Source organism: Cricetulus griseus, chromosome 5 (genome assembly GCF_003668045.3).
Source record: "Cricetulus griseus strain 17A/GY chromosome 5, alternate assembly CriGri-PICRH-1.0, whole genome shotgun sequence".
Lineage (NCBI taxonomy): Eukaryota > Metazoa > Chordata > Mammalia > Rodentia > Cricetidae > Cricetulus > Cricetulus griseus.
The window spans coordinates 191056733-191075686 of NC_048598.1; the positions used below are offsets into that span (position 1 = coordinate 191056733).

Below are 18954 nucleotides of genomic sequence, written 5' to 3' on the forward strand. Positions count from 1 at the left end.
AGAATGACACAGTACTCTACTGCATGATGCTGACTCTTCACCCAACTGCATGACTTAAGAACTTTCCTGATGTGGGGTCCCACCTGAGACCAAGCTACCTTTTTTGTATCTCCTTCAAATAGTGCAGGCAAGAGAGATGGAGGTCCTAACAAATGCTTGCTTACTAGCTATCCTGAAGAAAGAATGAAGAGCTGGAGTTATAGCTTGGTGGAAGAGTACTTGCCTAGCTTTCACAAGCCCCAAGTTCGAGCCCCAGTACTGGGCTTGGGGATGTAATTCTCTGATATTAGTGATCGGGACATGGAGGCAGGAGAATCAACAGAAGCTCAGTGTCATCCTCAGCTACATACTGAGTTCTACACCAGCCTGGGCTAAATGAGATTCTGACTGGAAACTAATTAATTAAATAAAATAGAAGGAAATCATTCATCAATAAATAACAATTTTCTTAAAACAAATTCATTACTGGATACTTGTTTTGAATCCAATTAATCAGTTAATGTTCTGTATTAAACCATATCTTCGGCCAGACATAGTGAAACATGCCTTTAATCCCAGCACTCAGGAAAGAGAAGAAGGCAGAGCTCTGAGTTTGAGACTAGCCTGGTCTACAGAGAGTTCCAGGATAGCCAGGGCTATACAGAGAAGCCCTGTCTCAAAAAACAAAAAGCAACATATCTTCTATAACTCAAGCATACCTTATAGTTTCAGAAGATACATTTGAAATTGTGTATAAATACACTGTATATATGAAATGAATGCATATTTTCCTTTCTTCTTTTTTAAAAGGGAGGTGTTTTGATGCTGAAATGAACCCAGGTCCCCACACATGCAAAGTTTCTTAGGAGTTACTTAATTGCCTTCACTCTGAGCACATTAGCAAATTTGACAGAACTATTTGAGAACCTCCAAAGGTTTCTACTGTCTACTTTTCACCCTTTATTCTTGTTTTATGCAACTGGATGCTAGGGGATGAAAGATGATTGCTCTTGCAAAGGACCTGGATTCAATCCCAGAACCCAGATGGCAGCTTACACCTATCTATAACTGTAGTCCCAGGAGATCCTAATAACCTCTCTTGGCCTCTTTGGGAACCAAGCTCGAACTTTGGACACTCAGTCTGATCTCTGTGAACCAGACTTAGCCAACTCAACACAGTATGCAGAATGCTTGACATTTTTTACATTAAAATTAATTTTCTTACTTACATGAACTCCTTTCTACCATTTAAGTGGTGCCTCTGGCTGTCATAACAATGTTAGGTCAGTTAACACTACCAAAATTAAATGTACAAGTAGGCTTGATCTATATAAGTTTACTCACTTCAAAATTAGGCATGATTCTGGAAAAAAGACATAATAAAGCTTAATGCACTCATGAATCACTATGGTAGCCAGTAAGAATTCCTACTGTCTAATAGAAATGTGGACTTCTTATGAAAATGACATAAGTTGGAACCATGCTAAAAAGAATTCCAAAAAAAAAAAAAAAAACAAAACTCAAAGATAGGCTAATGATTATAGTTTTTAAATATGTATAAATTAATTTGTAAATAGTTATAACCAAATGGAAAACTGAAGGTAAGTAAATAAAACTCACTATTAGTAAATATTGTCTTCAATAGCAGGCAACCTCTGGTCCCATTAGTGGTTAAGGTGCTATAGAACACAAAGACTACTGTCTGGGCTGCTCACAAAATACTTGTTTTTTAGAAAGGAGTTATTTGCATGCATACAGGTGGGAATAAATAATAAATATTAATTATTAAATATCTAGCATGATATACTAATAATCAATAAGCATTATGTACTTGCAGAGAAATGTGACAGTAGAGAAAACTTTGTTTACAGCATGAAACTAATTCTCAAGAAAGTTAGGAAGGAATGAAATCCATGTAAACTAAAAATTGTGATGATCATAATGAACTTCATTTGAGGATTCCTCAGAAGTCACCACAAGCCCATCATGCAGGATCTTAGTTATTGACTATCAGTAGTGAAGACATAAAATTAGTGTGCTAATTTTTAAAAACAGTATCAAATGATATATCTATAATTTTATAAAGATGATTAAATTTTTAAGCTATTAAAAATCTACCTTTAAAATGTCTTTACTGAAAATCACCAAGGAATTCTTTTTAACTAATTTTCCTAAATATTCTATCACAATTTAAAATAAACATAATAACATTTCTTCTACTCTATTAGTAGGTGTAAAATATAAGCTATCAAAACTCTGATATTTTCTCTCAATAGTGACAACATACTACTTGGGGAAGAAGAGAAAAAAAGAGAAACTTAAATCTTATTTCATACCAACTTACTCTGACTTTGGGTAAGACTCTCCGGAGTGTCTCGGTAGGATTCTGTCGCATCAAAAGTGGAAGATTTGCAATCACACTTGTTCCTTGGATATCTTGACCAGCACTTATAAGGAAAATGCAAATTTTTAAATTTAAAATTAGGAGCTGAATTTTTAATTTAATGGATTAATTTGAAAAAATGACAGATTCTAATGACTTTCTACAATGTTTTAAATACATCATTGAGATACAAAAGTAAAACCAAATATAAAATTTTATTAAATAATCTTATAACAAATACATGTGGACATTACAGTTATGTTGAAGTAAAATTTCCTGTTTACATACATGTCATAAAGTGTCAACAATCTTAATACTTTAAGATTCTATCACATTTTGCTCTGTGATGTGACAGCTTACTATACTTTATGAAATATATAATAACAAAAGATAGTAAAATACTAATTATAACAACAACTAAAATAATCTAAGCAAAAACACAATGTTGAATGCACTGAAATGACTTGTAGAGACTGTCTTTGTGAATTGCAAGAAACTTGTGAAAGATACACTCAAAGCTCTTACAGGCTACTAGGACATTGTTTATACATGCCTTTTTGGCCTAGCATGCATTAAGGCTTTGTTCCCAAAATAATCTCTGTGGTTTTCTAGAGGCCTAAGTACTTTGGGAAATATTCAAATTCTTCTGGAAGAAACATTTCCATGAACTACAAAAACTTCTTTCAAGTACAGCCTGAGTGATAGAAGTTTTGCAAGCATGTCAGATACCAAAGGGAAATGCCACCTGTTCTGAACACATACCAAACACATTGAATGCTTCTGGCATAACATTTATTTATTTACATACTATTAATAAATTAAAATTATTTTTACTTCTCTTCAAATAGAACTGTGGTCATTTGAAGAAGAATGGCCCCCATAGACTCATATATTTGAATATATGGTCCCTAGTTAGTAGAACTGTTTGGGAAACATTAGGCCTTGTGGCCCTGTTGGAAAAAGCATTTCACTGGAGGTGGGCTCTGAGGTTTCAAAAGAGCCATTCTGAGTCTCCCTCTCTGCCTTAAGGCTGTGTTTCAACATGTTAGCTCTCAGATACTGCTCCAGCACCATGCCATGCCTGCCTGCTGCCATATTCCCCACCATGATGGTCCTGGAATCTAATCCTCTGAAACTGTAGGAGCCCAGGAAACTCTTTCTCTTAAAGTGTTTTATGTAACAACAAAAAAGTAACTATGACAAGAATTATTGATGGTTTTATGAAATGTATGTGAGCTTTAAGTATAAGGTTTTCAAATAGTTTTTTTAAGTAATATGTTTGTTTCTTCAGAATTCTGTAGGTTTTTTTTTTTTCCAGTGTTAGCCTATTTTGGTACAGCAGAATATGGAATAGAGGGTATCACAGTCATTTCACTGTTCTTACCTTTATAAGTAGATTTTTAAAGAAACAATGAAGAAAGAAAGAAATTGGGGACTATGCTAATCTAGGAAGATGGTCAGAAGGTAGAAACTAATGTTGTCCCAAAAATTACTTGTCATAGATTGAAAGGTAACCCCAAAAATATGTCTACATGCCAATCCTGAAATGGATGGACCCTGAAATGAATCATTCTAGATTATCTAGGTCTAGTAACATTCAAGTATAAAGGAGTTACCTAGAGGAAAACACAGGGCAGGATGAAGGCAATTTGACCACAAAACTGGAGATGGGAGTGATATAGCCACAAGCCAGGTTATGCTAAGCTAAGAGAGCCAAAACTTGGTGCACCTCCAGAGTTCCACTGGTTTCTTGATTTGGGGCTTCTGATCTACAGAACTATGGAAACAATATTTCTAGTTGTTTCAGGTTACCCAGTTTGTGGTAATGTGTTACATCAGCCACATAAACAAATATACTACTGTTGTGATTTAAATGTGAGTATAGGCTCATGTGTTTGAATACTTGGACCTCAAAAAGCAAAACATCCAATGTTCAACACTACAAAAGTTAACAAAAAGGCTCTAAAACCCTGCAAATAGGAAGATATCCTGAACCATACCTTCAGGGATTAAAGATTATAATTCTCTCTCTCTCTCTCTCTCTCTCTCTCTCTCTCTCTCTCTCTGTGTGTGTGTGTGTGTGTGTGTGTGTGTGTGTGTGTGTGTGTGTGTGTGTGTGTGTGTGTGTGTGTGTGTGTGTGTGTATGTGTTTAAAGAGAAAGTCAGGCAAAGACTAATAGTCCTTATCACAAAAGACAGAGCCCACAAAACATATAACTATAACCTACTATTTGTCTACAGAAGAAAATTAAGAAAATGCCTAAGACACAAAAACATCACAGTCATCATTAATTATCAAAATGTAAAACTTAGGTGATAGAACTCAGCAGGGACTCAGCAGTGGTGGCACACACCTTTAATCCCAGCACTCAGGAGGCAGAGGCAGGTGGATCTCTGTGAGTTCGAGACCAGCCTGGTCTACAAGAGCTAGTTCCAGGACAGCCTCCAAAGCCACAGAGAAATCCTGTCTCAAAAACGAGAGAGAGAGAGAGAGAGAGAGAGAGAGAGAGAGAGAGAGAGAGAGAGAGAACTTAGCAGGAAGTTGGAAAATGAATTCAACTAGAAAAAAAGGTGAAGAAACAATCACTGCTGAAGAGAAAAGGAAGAATTTTAAATATAAAAATAAAAGATTTGAAAGTAAAAGGATATGAGAAAATGTAATACATAAAATGAACAAAAATAAGATATGCTGATAGGAGGAATTCAAACATGAAAACCAAGCAAGGAATTTCATTTAAGTTAAAAATATTTTTAAAATTGGCTCTGATGGCTTGAATAAGAATGGCCCCCATAGATTGATATATTTGAATGCTTAGTCACCAGGAAGTGGAACTATTTGAAAGGATTGGAAGGGTTCGGAGGTGTGGCCTTGTTGGAGGAAATGTGTCACTGGGGGTTCGCTTTGAGGTTTCAAAGCCCATGCCAAGCTCAGTGTCTCTCTCCTGGCCTATGGATCAGGATGTAGCTCTTAGCTATTTTTCCAGCACTGTCTTCCTTCATGTGCCATGCTCCCTTCCATGATGATAATGGACTAAACCTCTGAAACTGTAAGCCAGCCCTGAATTAAATGTTTTTTTGTTTTGTTTTATGAGTTGCCTTGGTCATGGTGTCTCTTCACAGCAATAGAACACTAAGACACAGGCACTGGACATAGATAAGACTCGGCCCACTAACAAAAAATATGGGTGAGGAGGGGCTCAAAGGACCCTACCACTTACTGATAAACTACTGGCAACTAACATTCTGGGAGGAAGGAGCCACAGTATCCAGTTGTCTGCCCACTTTTGAGCCTAGGAGGCTCTAGAGAATAGTTCAATCCCATTGTCAAACAGACCTGACAAGTTAAACTCAGCGGGGACACAAACGAAACAAACAAAAGTCGTGAATATGGAAAACATTTGTATGAAGAAGGGAGGGAGGCAGGAGGAGAGAACACAGTCAGAGTACACTGTATGTAAACATGTATGAAATGGTCAAAGAAAACATTCTTTAAAGGCTGGCAAAATGGCTCAGCAGGTAAAGGCAATCACCTCTAAGTCTGACTTATTTTAAATCCCTGGAACTTATATACAGGTGAAAGGAGAAAACTAACTCCACAAGGTTGTCCTCTGGCCTCCACATACATGTCATGGCCAAAAGCAAATAAAATAATTAAGTAAATATTAAAAATGTTTAATTAAGGGCTGCAGAGATAGCCCATTGGTTAACAGCACTTGTGACTCTTGCAGAGGACCCAAGTAAGATTCCCAACACCTACATGGTGGCTCATTTCCATCTGCAACTCCAGTTCCAGGTAATCTAATGCCCTCTTCTGACCCCCACAGGCCTCAAAGACACATGTAGTGCACACAAAGGTAAAACACCCACACACACAAATTTTAAAATAAGTTTTAGAAATTAAAAAAAAAATGAAAGAGCATTCCATAGTTCCAAGCAATCAATACAGTGCAACCAGCACTTAGATAAGCTGTTGAATTTTAAAGAAAATAAAATTATTTCGGTATCCAAATAAAATGAACAAGTTGCTTAACAACAGAAAATCATGTCATCACTGATTTGATAGCAATATGATATTAACAAAGCAGTAATGTTTCAGGGGCTGACACTTCTTACTATACATATGATGTAAACAGGAAAAAAAAAGTGAACCTAAACCATAATTCTCATAATTGTTAACAAACACAAAAACTAAATTTCTATTGTCAATTAATAGCTGACTTTTCTTCTGCCAGGAAGAAAAAAAATGCACCATGGATAACATCATCAGTTAATAAGGAACTAAGTTATCCAGTGGTTTAGCTATTAGTGAACTCCCCCTCTCCTACCTACCCCTTTGGGGTCCATAAGGCATCTTTCACCATCACAGTATACTGTTACCCAACAGGTAGAACCCAGGATGCTGCTAAACATCCTACAGTATATAGGACATCTCCCCAAAATGAAGAACATCCATGTCTCAACAACAACAAAAACCCAAGAAACTCTGGCTTAGCAAAGCAACTATTAGTTCACTGATGTGAATAGCAGTGTTAGATAATTGCTTAGCTACAATGGTTATTTTATATTTTCAGCTATATGCTCAGTTTAGCAGAAAATCACTGGTTCTGACTTCAAGAAAACATATGCAGGCTGGTAAGCACAGCATGCTAGAGAAGTTGCCCTCAAACTTAACATGTTTTAGAATCAGCTAAAACTGAGAATCAGGTAAAACTGGCCCAACTCCCAGATATTCAAGTTTCATAGGTCTTACTGAGACCTAAGGACTTGATTTGTGACAGGCACCCAGAGATATTGCTGGTCTGGACCATGCATTAGGAGCCACTGTGGTAGATGACTGTTTTTAATAATGAAAAAATAATTTTACAAAGTATATTGGTTAGTTTTTCGTCAACTTGACACAAACTAGAGTTGTCTGAAAAAGGATCGTCGAATGAGAAAATGTCTCCATCAGGTTGCCTGTAGGCAATTCTGTGGGATATTTTCTTGATTGATATAAGAGGGTCCAGCTCACTTGAAAGATTCACCCCTGGGTAGGCTGGGGAAGCCATGAGGAGTAAGCCAGTAAGCAGCAATCCTCTATGGCCTCTGCTTCAGTATCTGCCTCCATGGCCCTGCCCTGACTTCTCTTCAAGGTGGTCTATAAGCTGTAAAATTAAATAACTTTCTCCTTCCTAAGTTGCTTTTTGGCTATGGTGTTTCTCACAGAATAAAAGTCAATCTAAGACACAAAGGCAGAAAGAGAGTCTGCAGAGTCACCACCACCGGTAGACTGAGTGGAATGAGCCACAATCACAGCAGCAGTTTTCGAAAATGAAGCAGCCTACTGAACACATGCCCCCTTCATGACCCATCCTCACAGTACTGGTGTTGTAACAGGGATAGAATCAAAAACAGCATAGATGGAATGACCTATTGTCTGTGCCCTAGCTAGTTTTATATCAACTTGACACAAGCTATCATCATCAGAGGAACCTCAATTGAGAAGAATCCTCCATAAGATTGGTCTGTAGGCAAGCCTGTGGAGCATTTTCTTAATTAGTGATTGATGGGGAAGGGACTAGTTCATTGTGGGTGGTATCATCCCTGGGCTGGTGGTAGGCTGAGTAAGCCATGAGAAGTGAGCCAGTAAGTAGCACCCCTCAGACCTCTGCATCAGCTCCTCTCACCAGGTTACTGCCCTGCTTGAGTTCCTATAAGCTGAATAAACCCTTTCCTCCCCAAGTTGTTTTGGTCATGATGTTTCATCACAGCAATGCTAACCCGAACAAAGAGCCTCTGCTTAAATGCACATTAGAGGAAAATGTGAGGACAATCTGAAAAATGGTTGCCAACAGGACAAAAGAGACATATTAAAGTGGAGTGCTGAACTGGAATTTCTCAAGGCTATGAGCCTGCAGTTAGCCTTTCAGAACTTTGGTGACAGTCAGGGTAAACATAACAAGCATGTTTGGCTAATACATATCTGTACTACCACTGAGTAGAAGGGACCCAAAACAAAATAGTGAGGCCAGTGTAAAATCTTCTACTTAATGCAGCATGTACAATCTTTAAATGTTATCTCATTAATCTTACCCTTTTTGTTTAAGCAAATTAAGCTTCCAAGACTTCAAAACCTCCAGCTTTCTATTGAAAGCCAAGCAGAAAAAACACTCACAGGCTGCCCCATGGCTCCCTTCTGCCCTAGTCTTTAGGGCACGCTCCTTTTTAGGATACTCCATCAGAAACAAAAAGGATACAAACAATTCACTCTAAAGCCACTCAGAAAGCCATTTCTCTAACAATGAAAAGAACTGGGTTAATCATCTAAGTTGTACACTAGAGGTTAAAAAGGGAAGAGGAGAAATATAAGACTAAATAAATGGATGTAGGACAGCTATCTTTCAAATTCTAAATTAGGGTTACTAATTATTTGCTTTCCCTTGGGAGATGCACCTATTTTAAAAAGTCTCTTCAGTGATAGATTCAGCATGTGTTACTACAATAAAGTTTGATTGTCACCATTGCCACGCCCTCTGCTGTGATAGTAAACACCATTCAGGTGACTAAGTGACCAACTGGCAGTTTCCAACCTCCTCTAGTCAAGGGTGTCTTGCTAAGCTCTTCTACACTCCCATGCCTGGCACACAGACACAGGGTAAACACTTTTTTCCTCTACTTCACATCCACATTCTACTCCCACTGTCAAAAGCTGGATCTCGTTCCATGTCCAGAACCTTAAACTGATCTCCTTTGCTGACCAGAACCCTGGACTTTGCATTTTTTCCATGGTTAAGACCTGTTTCACTCTAATGGAAATTCTAATTCCTCAGCTCTCAATTCCCCAGTTTCTAACATTAACATTCCCCCTGGTTTTGTTTTCTTCTGTGCCAACATTGTTCTCACTACTACATCAGTAACACTTTCACCAGAAACATTATTTCTTTGCTTCTCCTCCAATAACAAGATAAAATAGTGTCTGCTATACTGCACACCAAGCACTGGGCTAATAAACACCTGACTTTCCTCCACATAGGCTAATTCTCACAATAATCTTAGCAAGTGGATAGATACTATCACAGGCTACATTCTAGTTTCACTTTAGGAAGATAAAGGTTTCAAAGCTGACCATCCTGCACAACTCCAAACCTATGCTGCCAATCACTACCTTGCATAGCCTCTGCTACGGTTGGATGCGTGGATATGTACAAGCTCATGTTGGGACCCCTGGTCCCCAGATGGGGTGCTATTTGGTAAGGCCTCAGAACACTTAGGAGATGGAGCCTAGGTAGCAGCCATGGAACATTCATACAAACTAAATGCATAACCAAGATCAAACCTCTCCTTCCACTTTATTCACTCCACACCTTGTTCCTAAGCTAAGCTATGCAACCCCCTACCGTGGAAGGATACACAAACTGATTACCAATTTGAGATAACCAAAGAGGGAAGGTTGATTTGTGTGTGTGTGTGTGTGTGTGTGTGTGTGTGTGTGTGTATGTGTGTCTGTCTGTCTGTCTGTCTGTCTGTCTGTCTGTCTGTCTGTCTGAGGAGGCAGGCAGAGTATGGTGGCACATACCTATAATAATCAAGCAACAGAAAGAATGAGAAAGATAGAAGTTCAAGGGTAGTCTGGTCTACATAGTGAGACAGAAGGGAGGGAGGGACAGAGGAAGGGAGGAGGGCAGGAACGAAGGGAGGGAGAGAGAGGGAGGGAGGGAGGGTGGAGGAGGGAAAATTCAGAAACATTATCTCTAGTCTCTCAAAATGAGGCTCCCTACTCCAGGTTATGAAAGCCTTGTCCAATTTCACAAAGTTACAATAGTCAAGCTGGGATGTAGCTTAATGGCAGAATGTTTGCATAACATATAAGGAACTCTTGAGTTTAATCCCCAGCAATAACAATGAATCTATATTCTTAAAATATTGCCACTAGTCTAGTATCCTATTCCAACCAACTAAAAGTTCAAAATTCAAAGAGAAGGCTTATTTCCATGATAAGAATGTTAACTATATAACATAATGTCCTCTCTTTTCCTAGCCTGAACAACCCATTCAATTTACTTGATTCTAAATCAAGTAAAGAGAGAAGTGGAGTAGATGCTACCTAAAAAGATGGGATGACACAGTCACTACTGTATCTAAGAACTTCACTTACTACTACTATTTGACTAAGTGCAAGGTTTAAATGACCTGAACTCCTACAGAGCCAAGGAGCCCTTCCTAGCAGCTCTCACTTAAGATCAAAACACAACACATAAATTACTGACAGTGTTTGAATATACAAGAAACTGGATGCTAAACAGGCCTTGCTTTAAGATCATAACAAAAACTAAACTTTATATAGTTATTTAATTATTTTTTTATTCATCAAAATCAACATTAAATCTTCAAAACAATGCCTTAAAAATTATAAAGTCAGAGAACCATCAAACCTGATTATAATCAGTATGTTTAGTATCACAAAAAATTAATATATATCTTTTAACATAACTAAAGCAAGAATACAAGAAAAATTAATCCTGAAGGCCCTGCTTACTACTTGAGACAAAATACTATTCCTACAGCATCTCATTCATCTTTACATTATAGAAGAAACATATTGCTATAGTTTATAGTTGTATAAACTGAGACCCAAGGAAGGGAAATGGCTCACTCAAAGTTATCAATAAAGATTACATGCAAGATTCCAACCTACAATTTCTAAGTCCATAATCTATGGCTCTCCATCTCCTCAGATCACAATCCCATCGAAAGAATCAGATTAACAGTCAAACTTTTAGAAGAAGTTCTCTGGGGTAGGGATTAAACTCAATGGGAGAGGACTTGCCTAGCACACGAAAGTGGCTTTGAAACCCAAAAAAAGAATCTTAGTTGATAGTGCCACAAGGGTTGTCAGATGATTTATTTGATATCAATGATATAAAACTTATTTTACCGATGGTTCCTGTTATGCACCCTCTGCTATCAGAATGCTGTTTGCTGGGGTTTGTGATTGCTGTAAAGAGCCAGAATCCTCAACTTTATTAAACACATCACCAGGTTCATAGAGACCACTGGCTGGGGAATGGCCTCCAACTACCTAAAATGGAGCTGGCTTTCCAGCTACTCTTTTTACCAGAGGCACAAAACAGCCCTCTGACTCTCAAATGCGTATCACAAAATTAGCTTAAGCTTCCCTCTCCTCACACCGCACAACACTCTACCAAAAACAAAATCTCCACTCACCTGGAGTGGAACTAACTTATAAAATATAAGAACACCTGAGGTATCACTAAATCTTATTTTCTATGTAATTTACTTTGAATTTTTCCCATTTTGTAGTTTCATATTAAGATTATATTTGGTGTCAACTTTGATGCTTTATTAGACATCGACATAAAATAATTACTGTTAAATTTTTATTATAAATACATATATTAATAAGCACACACACACACACACACACACACACACACACACACACACAAACATGCACTTGTATATAGCCAATCACAATTTTAAAATGTATCCCTATTGGTGAGGATACAGGCAGAAAAGTGTAATAATGAAGATCATAGTTCTGTAGTGTTTTGCAGAATAAAAGGGAAGTTTTGAAAGTCTGCTTTCATTCCTGGGCTACAGTGGTAGTGCTGAAATGTGTAACAGTATGCAAAATACGAAGGTTTCCAGAAGCTCTTCCCTTGCTAGTTTTTTTAAAACAAGCTTATGATGTCCCCATTAGTAAAACTTTTAAAAGAAAATCCTTTTCAAATGTTTCTAAAACATATTTTTGATATGTTATAGCATAACGGGAAAGACAAATTAAGCAAGACGATGTAAGAGAAAAGTTTAGAAGAAAAAGTAAAATGTCAAGCGACATTTGGAGAAAGACACCTGAAGCCTGGCACCTATAAAAAAGGGGTGATAAGAGGACAAGACCCAATTACTTAACTACAGAAGAAGAAAGGTGGACTGATGGGTCAGCCTTGCAGGAAGTACTTATTCAGAAATGTTGGCTACCAGGCACTGGTCTCAATTCTCTAGCACAACCTAATAATGTTTTATGCCTAGAATAGACTTTGTCAGGTAGCAATTAGTGGCTGGGTACTTAGAGAACTGATGGGAAAAGGAAGAGCACACAATTGAAATGACATAAAAGGATAGTCAGGCTTTAGTAACAAGTAAACACATTTAGACTAAAAAGTGATGAATTCAATTTCATATTTGGAAGATCAGCAAGGCATTCTAGAAGAGACACCTTGTGGAAGTACAACACCAGAAAGCCAGCAAAGTATATTGGCCTAAGGTTCAGGAAAAAAGGTCAGGGACAGCTACCTACAGTCCAGATTTGGAAATGATACCATGCAGATAAGGACTAAAACCCAGAGTGGATAATATGACCCACACAGTGTCCAAGTAACACATAATAGTTCCTGTCTGCTCATCTGACTGATAGGCCAATAAACAAGGAACTGAGTCAGAAGAAATGCAAAACAAACATCAATTATAACACTTAAGAGAACTTGAGTCAACTAAGTCAGTATGTAGGTATATGGATCAAGGACTCCTTTTCCCTAATGCTGGTGAGACACAGCAGAGGGACCCAACCCTTCACCCAGGTCTTTGGGCTGAGGGGTGGGCCTTGTTAAGTACTATGAGGAATGTGAATTTCTTTTGTTGCGAATATACCTATAAGAATCAGAGAGCTACTGTGGAGACCAGCAAACTCATATTGAAGGATTCACTACTAACAACACTAGGTTCCAATAAAGGCTTCTCACAAATGGACTTTTATTGCCTATTTGAGGTTTTTACTATAGGTGGAGCAGACTGAGCTGCTCCAAGAATGGATGAACCCTTTGGCTTTCAGCCCCAAGCACCCTGAAGCAACAACTAAAACCTGCTACAGAATGACATTCACAAGAACCCAGGCCACCCTATTCTTTCAGTAGTTAGAAGGTGGCTTCAGAATTCCAGAGAGTGACAGAGAGTATAGACTAAGGAATGTGACAATAAAGATGGCAGAATAAGAGAGACCACAGAGGGGTGGATGCAGCCAGAGTTGCTGAAAGAGGGTAAGAAGCAAGGGCACCAACACCCCAAATTCAAGGGCTGCAAAACTAGCTGCTGGGTGCAAGAAGCCACAGGCATTCACAGCCCAAAGCAGTAAACCACTAACCTGAGCACCAAGCTATAAGTCTGTGCCCTAGAAAGCCTGGAACCATGGGTCCCTAGTTCTCAAGGCTGTAGAGCTATGGGCTCTAGGTATGAAAACATGGCCTGTAAGCCCCTGACACTCAAGAGCACAGGGATATTAACACTATGGAAGCTGCTCCTCTTGCCTGCTCATGATTTCAACCCCAAAAGAACAAAGAGACCTTCAGCCAGCCATGTGTGACATGAAAGACAAGAAACAATAGGACATAATACAATTCAGAGTTAAACAGGGATTTGGAAACACAAATAACCTCTCTTGTGGCCTTCACTTTGTGATAGTAAAGAAAACAACTATGGAACTCATTCAAAGTTATCCAACTGTCAGGGTGGAAGAATAATTTCCACAAAGCAAGAATCTGATTAAGACATTACCTAGGATCTTTCATGATTTCCCAAATAACTCTTCACACCTGCATGTTTTCCTTAAGAGAAAGTCAGTTTTTCTTTTTGATGTTCCTCATAGTAAATACGTATTTTAGGCAAGTTTACCATTTCTCTTAACAATAGATGAAGTCCTAATATCCTAGATAACTTATAATAAGGGGGGATTTTAAGCTTAACTGAGACATAACTGACAAAATTGATGTACAATCAAGATATACAATATAGTGAGGTGTTACCTCTTATAAGGTAAATTTACAACATAAATACACACACACACACACACACACACACACACACACACACACACACACACACACACAGCCATCAGGATGCTTTGACATGCACACATTGTGGAGTAGATACCAAAATCAAGCTAATTAGCTTAATTTTACTCTAGACAGCCCATTGTTGTGCTCCTCCCTGGGGAAGACCCCTCTCCTGATCCAAGCTTTACTCGGTTGACTATAGTTCTTTTCGTAGGGTTGAGGCCTCACAGGCTTTTTCCTGTCAATTTTGGCAGTTTGATCTTGTAGTTTCACCCCACAGTCATCTCTATTAGCACCACCTAGTGGTGGGAATATGAAACTTATGTCCAATCTCATTATCTTACAATCAAAAGGATAGGTTCTCTCAGGCTCAGCCTATCACTTTGAACACCCAACCAGGAAACACGGCAACTGAATAGCTTAGGTGACAGAAACAGAAGCCAAATTCTTGACTTTACAAAAGCAAATTGGCCCTTACTAAAGCCATACTGAAGAAACATTAACTTTAATCCTTGTAGCATTTACATCTAATACTTGTAATACATTTATAAAATTTAACTGAAAATGGAACATAGATTTAAAATGCAAAAGCTAAATCCTTAAAATTTCTTTTTAAAAAGAAAAACATAAAAATATCCCGGTGACCTTTTTGGCAAAGATCTCCTAAACAAGACATAGAAAGTACTAACTATAAAGAAATGTGGGTGCCAGCTAGGAGGCCTGGGCAGTCTATGGGACCTCTAACAGTGGAGCCAGTGTTTATCCCTAGTACACAAATGGACTTTAGGAGCCCATTCCCTATGGAGGGATACTATTGCAGCCCAGATACACGGAAGAGGGTCTAGGCTCTCCCCCAAATGATGTGACAGACTTTGAAGATACCCTGTGGAAGGCCTCACTATCCTTGGGGAGTAGGTGGGGGATGGGTGTGGGGTGGGATGGAATGGGATGATAGGAGGGCAAGGAAATGGGGGTATTGATATGTAAAATAAGATTGTTTCTAAAAGAAAAAAAAAGAAAAACATCAATAAACTATGCCTTAACAAATTAAAAGATTTTACTTTTCAAAAGATAGGCTTAAGAAAACCAAGAGGCAAGCCACCAGCTGAAAGAAAACACTTGTAAAGAATATCCAATGATGAGCAAAAAATCAAACAGACACATCCAAATTATGACTATTATGAAATATTGTTACATATGCATCAGTATGGCTTAAAATTAAAGATATTGCTCATATAGGCTGCCATCACTTCAGCTATTTCATAAAAGTGTAAGCATAGACCTGCATACAACCCAGTCACTCCACTTCTAGGTATTTAACAGTGGACGAGGACAGCACACACACACACACACACACACAAAAAAAAAAAAAAAACAACAACAACAAAAAAAAAAAAACCAGGGTCTCATGTACTCAGGCTAACCTCAAACTCACTATAGCAGAAACTGTATTTGAACTCCTGATCCCCATTTTTACCTCCCCCATTGTAGGATCACAGCATGTGCTACCACACCAAGTTCACACAAAGATTTCTAAATTAATGTTTCTGGTCAGTTATTTTTTAATACTCAAAAACTACACAAATTCTCCAAACTACCCAAATGTTCATCAACTGATGAATGGATAAACAAAAGTCTCACACATCCATGAAAAAAATTATGAATTTCAACATAATTATACTGAATAAAGGAAGCTGAACAAAAGAGTATATATATAATCTTCACTATTTGTGTCCATAGAATCCCAGAAATTGAGAACTAATCCACAGCAACAAAAAACAGATCAGCAATTGTCCTGAGTGGAGGAAGAGCTAGGAAACAGGTAAAAATCAAGACAAAAGAATGCAAAATTTCTGGGATGACTAGTGTTTATTATCTGGTCATGACAGTTTCACAGATAAGTACATATGTAAATACTCAAAGATTTCACCGTTTAAATATGTGCAGATTGCTGGATGTGAATCGTATCTCAAAGCTATAAAAATCACAAATATACTTGCTGGATGACTCATTGCATCCCATTCTAAAGTAGTCGTCCAAGAGATACAAAAACAAATGTCTACATTCTAGAACAAGTAAAGCTGACCAACAGCCACAAGAAACATCAGTGGTTGCCTAGGGTCAGGGGAGGAATTAACTGCAAAGCACACCAGTGTAAATGTAAATATGTTGACTGAAATGCAGGTCAGACAATGAATCTGCTTTTCAAAATCATCAAAGTATATGCTTAATTTATTTGAAGTATACTATAATAAAGTTATTTTCATAAAATACTAGGAGGAGATGGATATCACAACCTAGAAATCTGGATGGAAAACTCTTACAACATGAAGTTTTTGCATGGAAATTTTCCTCTGTATCAAAAGTGAACTATGCTATGCTCTGAAAACGGGTGATTCAAAAAGACAGTAAAAAAATCACCTTTTGCTGAAAACACAATTCAGTATCAAGCCAGTGCCATCTACATACACCTCTAATCCTTTTGCCTACCCTACAATGTAGGTATTAATATTCCTATTTAGATTAAGCAAGGCATGGGCTCGGAGAAGGGACACAACTTACCCAAGGTCTATCAAAGTGAGTAAGCCTCAGTCTCCACATAACACTGACTCTCAATGATAAATGTACTTGTGTATTAGCAATGACTTCTATGCCATTAAATATACATAAAATTCGTTAGCTTCCGGGGCTGGAGAGATGGCTCAGAGGTTAAGAGCGCCGACTGCTCTTCCAGAGGTCCTGAGTTCAATTCCCAGCAACCACATGGTGGCTCACAACCATCCATTATGAGATCTGGTGCCCTTTTCTGGTGTGCAGATATACATGGAAGCAGAATGTTGTATACATAATAAATAAATAAAATCTTTAAAAAAAAATTCGTTAGCTTCCTAAACAATGACTTCCTTGAATACAGGTATCTGTTGGTATATTCCCATTCATTTATCAAGATGAGCCTAGCATGTAAATGCTTGATAAATATCTGGTATGTTTCAATTTAAATCCATAAGATTTATTATAAAGTAACCACCAGCTGCACTACAAATCTCTCCCCTTATTAACATTTCTGATTGGAGGGAAGATTACATGATGAGGCATGTGATCAAGAAGGGCATAACATATTCAACAATTCTGAGGTACTTATCATACACCAGGGTCTTATGAGGATATGGCAGGAACAGGACTATGAGAAACTTAGCCTCACATTGTTCCCTGCTTCCTACTTCTGATGGCCAACATGGGCCATGAAAGATTCTATACTAATTTAAATGTCCGTGTCAAAAGATGTACAGGTTTAAATGATCAATAGAGCTTGTTCAATGGTTTCACTCCCTTCATTTAACCCTATTTTGATGACAGGTATGATTTTTATCACTTGTATAATAAACACTAATTTTTAATGTGAACACTAAGAAACCACTGTTAATTTCAACTTAAGGCTGCAAGCTAAGGAGTACAATTCCAAATGATTACTGGGAATTCATTATGTATTCTGTAGGATAAAATCCAATCCTCACCTACATCCCCAAAGTATGTATGAATTAGCTATTTGTGAAAGTATACATGTATGTAAAACTTACATATGTTTATTATAGCACATTATTATTACATGCCAGCCTATATTGCATTCAAATGTATATAGTCATTTACTTTGAATAATTCTATGATGTTTTATTATAGACATTTCTAAGAATTTTAATAAGTAATCAAATAACTATACTTACAAGATGAAAACTTGCCCAGCTCTATCGAAACAACATCATGCTATTAAACTCCAGGCCTTTCCAATGACATTATATGGGTCACTTTTACAATGATGAAAATAGTTCACTTTTTATTTTGAAGCTTTTACTGCAGATCCCATGAGACCGCTCTGCTTTCTGATTCACAGAGAGAGCTTCCTGCAGCTCAGTATGTAGGGAAAAGAAAACAGATACCTTCTGCAGTTGTCCTCAGAACAGAAGACAAGGAAAAGATATAGGAATCATCTCCAGCCTCTTATATTCAGAGACTTAGAACTTTCCCAAATCAGGGCATTCAGCTTGCCAAGACCTAGTCCCTTAGCAATGATGGAAGACAAGCAGCTGAGCTCCATCTATAACTCTCTCTTAATACAGGAAACAATGGTCCTAGCCAACCAATGAATATGAGGAGTCCTGAAATTTCTATGTAAAGGGGCAAATCAGTTAGACATCAATTTCACATAGGATGTCACCTCAGCAATTTTAAAAAGTAGGACCTCTTAGGCTCATTTTTAAAAGTACAGAGACCACGGTGGGACTTTCAGAAAAAACAACAAAGAGTTCCAACATCCACTTTGCTTCTCTTTCTGACAAAAATACACAAAATGCCTCATGTCTTGTCCACTGCCTAGGCAGAATAAGCACCAGCTTTGAAAGTGTACAGAAATTCTCCTGTAAGGGAGAAGCTAGCAGACCTGAGGAAGTCAGGACACAGGACAGAAACACCCAACATTTAATCAGTCATTTCTGGTGTGCTAGAAAGTTTGTCACTTTGTTTCCTAAAAATATATCAACTGGGACAACTTATGCACTGCTGACAGAAATAGAAGCACTTCAGATGCCATTAGACAGTCCCTCAAGCTGGACATGGGAGTATGCTATGACCAATTATTCTACTTCTAGAAAAGATAACTAAAAGAAATACATCTATTTACTACAGACTTATATATAATGCTTATAGCAGCATTCTATGTAAAAGCCCTAAACTAGAAGAAAGGTAGACATCCATCATTAGCATCATAAGTTG

The 18954-nt window shown here is 37.8% G+C and overlaps 1 protein-coding gene across 1 annotated transcript in view; it reads right to left on the reverse strand.

Moving 5' to 3' along the window:
- Ppp4r4 (protein phosphatase 4 regulatory subunit 4) overlaps positions 1-18954 on the reverse strand; it is an 80619-nt gene that overhangs the window by 53737 nt on the left and 7928 nt on the right. The window contains exon 3 of the mRNA XM_027416450.2: positions 2324-2426. Within this exon, the coding sequence (XP_027272251.1) occupies positions 2324-2426 (103 nt within the window). The remainder of the gene's footprint in view (positions 1-2323; positions 2427-18954) is intronic.